Source organism: Corylus avellana, chromosome ca8, assembly GCF_901000735.1.
Source record: "Corylus avellana chromosome ca8, CavTom2PMs-1.0".
Lineage (NCBI taxonomy): Eukaryota > Viridiplantae > Streptophyta > Magnoliopsida > Fagales > Betulaceae > Corylus > Corylus avellana.
Window position 1 is genome coordinate 18,553,411 of NC_081548.1, and position 5,651 is coordinate 18,559,061.

The following is a 5,651-nucleotide window of genomic DNA, read 5'->3' on the forward strand; positions in this document are numbered from 1 at the left end:
CAAGAACAATGAAACTACATCACTTCTTAGCAACATACAGGAAGAGAAAAGTTTAGCTATGGTAATCAAAAGTGGATAAAATTTAATGTGTTCTCTTTTAACTCAGTCATAAATGGAATCTACCCAAAAGCTCACACAGGTGTGCTAGTGATAAACCAATCAATTTATAAGGTATAGAATAAATCTACCTTGAGCACACATCAAAAACCAACTAAAATTATTTTTATTTATCCTTGAATCTTATAAGAAAGTAAACTATTAGTGACACTATGGAGAGCCAAGTTAGCCCAAAGGTCAACGAAATTACACGAGTGGATTCGTTCGTCAAAACTTTTTAGAAGGTGCTTTTTGTTTTTTGGTTGTGATGTAATAAATGTGAAAATAGTTTCGAGTGTTTGTGTTTTGAGTTGTTTGTTAATGCTTTTTTTTTTTTGCTAAAAAGCAAAAAGCTAACCTAAAAAGCATTGCCAAACGACCTTGGCACCAAGAGGAGACCCTCACCCACTACCCTTCAGCAAGTATAGACTAGACTTAAGGTGTACCAAAAGGCATTGTTGGAAGCAAAAACAATAAGATTAAGTCACAATTCAACATAATTATTAATGGACAAAGTTTTCCACCAAACTAGGTTGGAGGAATTTCCTCCAACCTAATCTCTAAAGTTGACATGTGTCCCTAAACATGTGCTTCTCACATGTTTTTTTTTAATACCCTAATTTCCACAAACGTACGTTAACTCTCTACTTTTCCGTCAAATTCTTTTTTCTCCCTCTCTCACGTCTCCCTCTAGCCTCTCTCTCTCAAACATCTACAGAGACAAACACACGCACATCTCCCTCTTGCACGTCCAAAGGAGTCCAAGCTCTGTGTCTTTCCAACCCAGAAAATCTCTCTCAAATCTGGTTTCTGGGTTGGTGGAGAGTTTCAAGGCAGTAGAAGAGCACGTCAATCCTTCATTAAGCTTCACATCCTCAACGCCCTCATCTACCGACTTTTCAGATTTGACCAGAAGAGATTTTTCTCTTCATGAATTAGCTAGCCAGCTAAATTATTTTTCAAAAGCTTATTTGAAAAATCACTCGCTAGCGAAAATTTAATTAAAATAAAAATCTGTAGTAGAATATTAATTGACATACTTCCCAGTTAAATTTCCCTGGAACTTGGAAATTTTTATCAAAATAAGTGGTTTTTGTGGAAACTGGACTAATGACTCATGGAGAGCATTACAAGATTTTTAGTATTTATTTTTCATTCACATGGACAAAGGAAACTTCTATCAACCAAATGAATCACTTAGAAAAAGAAATATAAAGGAATAAAAAAAAGAGGATTACCCTTATCAAGAGCACCCTATCCAACTTACCTACATACTTCATATTCCTCTTTCCTCTCCAAACAGTATTGCAAACCGTATTGAGAAGCTCCAATGTGATTTCTTATAGGGTGGGCTAAGTGAAGAATTCAATATCATATGGTGAATTGGCCCATAAGTGTGCAAGCTGATCTCTGAGGGAGGGTTGGGGATTAGGAACTTGATGAAGTTCAATCATGCTCTCTTAGGTAAATGGCTTTGGCGCTATGGGCTTAAGAGAGAGGCTTGGTGGAGAGTGGTGGTGGACTCTAAATATGGAAGTTCATGGGGAGGATGGTGTTCTAGTGAGCCTATTGGGGCATATGAGTTGTGTTTATGGAAGAATATTAGGAGAGGTTGGAAGTTGTGTTTATGGAAGAATATTAGGAGAGGTTGGAAGTTGTGTTTATGGAAGAATATGGCCCTTAAGGATACATTTCCAGTTTTATTAGGTATTTCTAGTGCAAAGGATGCCCTTGTTGCGGCTCATGTAAAATTTTCTGAAGGTTTCATTCAGTGGAACATGAGCTTTGCTAGAGCGGCTTAGGATTGGGAGGTGGATGTCTTTGCCTCGTTCTTCAAGTTGTTATATTTAGTAAGATTGAGAAGGGAAGGGAACAAGTTGTGGTGGCTTCCTTCCAAAAGAGGGTTGTTTGGTGTTAAATCCTTCTATAGGATCATGGGTTGTCATGATCGTTTTCATTTCCGTTGGAAGAGTTTTTGGAGGACTAAGGATTCGTTGAGACTAACCTTTTTGTGTAGCTGGTGGCTCTAGGAAAGATCATTACCATGGACAATCACCAAAAGCGGCGCGTCATTGTGGTTGATAGGTGTTGTATGTGCAAAAAGATTGGGGAGTCCGTGGACCATCTTCTTCTTCATTGTGAGGTTTCATGTACTATTTGGAATGTTTTTTTCAATCGATTTGCGTTGTCTTGGGTTATGCCTAGACGAATAGTCGATTTGTAATTTGAATACTTGTTGGTAGATTGCCAGCAACACTCATAGCGCTGTTCTGTGGAATATGGTGCCTTTGTGCCTTTTGTGGTGTCTATGGAGGGAAAGAATCGATAGGAGTTTTGAGGACTGCGAGAGGGCTTTGGAGAAGATTAAATCTTTATTTTTCAACACTTTGTATCTTTAGACAGCTGCTTATGTTTCTCCTTTAGTGATTAGTTATCATGATTTTCTTGTTCTTTTTGCCCCTATTATCCTAACGACTTCTCTTGTATACTTCCTATGTATATGGGGCGTCTTATGTCTTTAATGATATCTCGATTACTCATCAAAAAAAAAAAAAAAAGACAACCCATTGCCACTGTATGTGATTAACATACTTAATGAGAACCTAAGCAATAATGGTAGGAAATACTCGAAATAGCATCACTTTACCATAGGAAAGATATGAAATCCCTAGTCACAAACTATTCAAGCCCAATCAAATGAAATTAGTAAAGGACACATATGAGAAAACTGTAGAGTAAGAGGACACATATGAACTTAGATACCTTATGATTTTCCGAGACTTAACAAACACAGCAAGAAATGATGTAGATAAGAGGAAAAAGATAAAACCTCCTAAAACAACAAGTATATTTTTCATAATCATATTGATTCTAATTGCTTCACAATACAATTACACTTTAACAGAAAGAAAATTCAGCACGACATGTTTGCAATAAGATCTATTATGCATAGAAGGCAGAACAATACTTCACAACAAAATACCTGAGGAAGGGGCAGTGTGGCAATGAGATCAATGAAGAAGTCAGATCTAATATACCTCCGTGCAATCTTCTTTGGATCCATGACAAGTTCACCCCTCCCAAACACTCGAGAGCTTGGTGCAACATAAGCAGTCCTGAATTTTATAATCACATGCAACAAATAAAATATATCCGCAACAGTCCGAAAACATGTCACAACAATTCGCAAATTCAAGTCTGTCTTCACACATGAAGAATCCACATTTCCTCCCAGAGTGGGCAAAAAAAAGTACAATGGGTCAACAAAAAGTGCCACCAAGCATGAAATGATGAAAACCCAGTTCCATTGTAGCACAATCTCGCTACCCGGGTCAAGTATTCTCTTGCGCCATGGCTTGTGATCCTCTGGAAACACCTTAGACTTCCCAATTCCGAAAGTTTCAGTGAATCTATTTCTGCCCCCAACTAGTCCATCATCAGATTTTAGCAATGAAGATGATGGAACCTTATATGCAGATGACGACCTTTCTAGCTGTGATGGTTCAGTTCTTCCCCATGGATACTCATTATGTTTTATTCCATCAGAATGAAACCTACAACAGTTTAGGGGAACAAAATTGTCATAAAATTCCCAAAATCTCCGCTTTCAACTAAAAAGACTTCCAGGAAAACCTACTTTGATGAGACAAAAACAGTTCTTCAAAGCAAACTGAAGAGACATTATAAATTTCTCCCAGAAGGCATGGTGTAAATGTAATAAACCCCCCATTTGGTTGCCAAGAGAATCAGATAAAAAAAATAAAATAAATAAATAAGTAAAATAAAAGCAGAGCTCAATTTTACTCGGGTCTCGAATAATGAAGACTTTCATATTTTTCCAAAAATATATTATCAGTAACCAAACAGAGCTTGAAAAGAAATTAAAGATCCCGCACAAATGTTTTCAAAGAATCCGATATTTTAGGTATCTTGGTTCCAAACAACTCCAAACCTGCCTCAAATAAGCCCATTAACCGTAATTTTGTATCAAGGTCGAGACAAGTAGAGTTGAAGCTTCTAGAAACCTAACATAATTTAATAAAAAAACATCTAAGTTGTTCACAAATCCTCTTAGCGGCGAAATAGAGCGTTTGAAGAAGTCAAAATCCCATATATATAAATATCTATTTTTTTCTTTTTTAACAGAGAATGGCATACTTTATATTGTCCAGGTTCCCATGTAACCAAAATCTGAGCTCATCTAAAGCTATCGAGTATTACAGCTCTAGTTCAATAGAAGTTTAAACTCAGCAACCCAAAGAAAGCATAAAAGCCCAAAAAAAAGATTCCCAGAATCCATATTCCGCATAAACAAACAAAACCCAGACGAGGAAATGAAGAAAGGAACACTTACCTGACAAGCTTTTCCTTGTTCAGTTTCATGCCAAGAAGAAGGCTACTAAATCGGATCCTCTATGAAAACCCTCTCGAGAGAAAATGATGGAGAATTTGGCAGGAATCAGAAGCAGGTGGCCTGGTGGGAAATGGAATTTGTATAGTAGACGAAATGTTGACCAAATCAGACAACTTTTGGAACGAATTCACCAATCGTTGATTTTGTCACAGGTACTTCATCCGTCCATGTCAGACGGAATTGAACATCGGGAGTGGACTAGTGTTCGCGAATAGCACGTGAAGATTTGGAACGAGATTTAAACAAACAATTAAATTTTTTAATTGTTTTTGGAAAGATGAGTTGTTATTGGCCTGTTTGGTAAAATTTTTTTAAATTTTTTTTTTTTTTTCTTCTAGAATATTGTTTCAAATATTAGTCGCTAGTATGTAATATCTCAATTAACTGAGGACTACATTCTATAAAGTGTAAGTTATCAGTTTAAATCTTTCTCGTCCTCTTTCTCGTGTGCGAACATATCAAAATATCAGTTACTTGACTTACCACTAACACATTTTTCAAAACAAACCACAAAATTATTCGCTTTTTTTTTTTTTTTTTTTTTAACACAAATTTTTATATTATTTTGTAAAAATATTTTCCAATTTCTTTTTTTTTTTTTCAAAATTTTACCAAACAACTTTTCTATTGTAGATCCCGTATCCAACTCATTTCTCAAGCCCACACCAAATCAATTTTTAATTGTTACACTTCTTAAAACTCTTCTGAAATTCAAGAAACTTTATAAAATATCAAATTTCAGCAAAACCAATAACTTTTGGTCATATTCACTCAGTTATTATTATTATTATTATTATTTTGTTTTGCAAAACGAATTTTTGAGAGGTCAGCCTCTCTCCTTGGGCCGTGATGCTAAGCACGCTGGCGTGCTTAGCACGTCAGGCTATTTTCATTTTTTAAAAATTTTTTAATATTAAAAAAAAAAAAAAATTGCCGGACTTCACCCTCTCTCCTTTACCCCCCTCTCTTTTATTTTTACTGTTGAAATAATGGAATATTCTAACATTACGAATATAATTCCACACTGCTTTATTGAAATGGTAGTCTGACATGATACCCACTACAGACGACGACGCTTTTCTACTGGGTTTTGCATGCGAAAAAAAAACTCATCTGACAAAGTTGTCATTAAAAAACATTA

At 35.8% G+C, this 5,651-nt stretch overlaps 2 protein-coding genes across 2 annotated transcripts in view; one reads left to right on the forward strand and one right to left on the reverse strand.

Moving 5' to 3' along the window:
• The window catches only part of LOC132190977 (TMV resistance protein N-like), a 5,695-nt gene extending 3,797 nt beyond the window's left edge, over nucleotides 1-1,898 (forward strand). The window contains exon 3 of the mRNA XM_059606002.1: nucleotides 1,561-1,898. Coding sequence (XP_059461985.1) covers nucleotides 1,561-1,898 — 338 coding nt within the window. The remainder of the gene's footprint in view (nucleotides 1-1,560) is intronic.
• A 1,112-nt stretch (nucleotides 1,899-3,010) lies between these two features.
• Nucleotides 3,011-4,732, reverse strand: LOC132190978 (cyclic nucleotide-gated ion channel 17-like). Its single transcript, XM_059606003.1, has 2 exons — nucleotides 4,451-4,732; nucleotides 3,011-3,650 (listed from the first exon to the last, which is right to left on the reverse strand). Exons 1-2 carry the CDS (start codon nucleotides 4,477-4,479, stop codon nucleotides 3,011-3,013), a joined length of 669 nt encoding a protein of 222 aa, XP_059461986.1. The 5' UTR covers nucleotides 4,480-4,732.
• Between the last annotated feature and the right edge of the window lie 919 nt (nucleotides 4,733-5,651).

Bases quoted from the DNA above. Each gene is read 5' to 3' on its own strand.
- LOC132190978 (XM_059606003.1), bottom strand. From the start codon at position 4,479: ATGAAACTGAACAAGGAAAAGCTTGTCAG. The intron at 3,651-4,450 runs GTAAGTGTTCCT...AAACTGTTGTAG, and splicing joins AACAAGGAAAAGCTTGTCAG to GTTTCATTCTGATGGAATAA.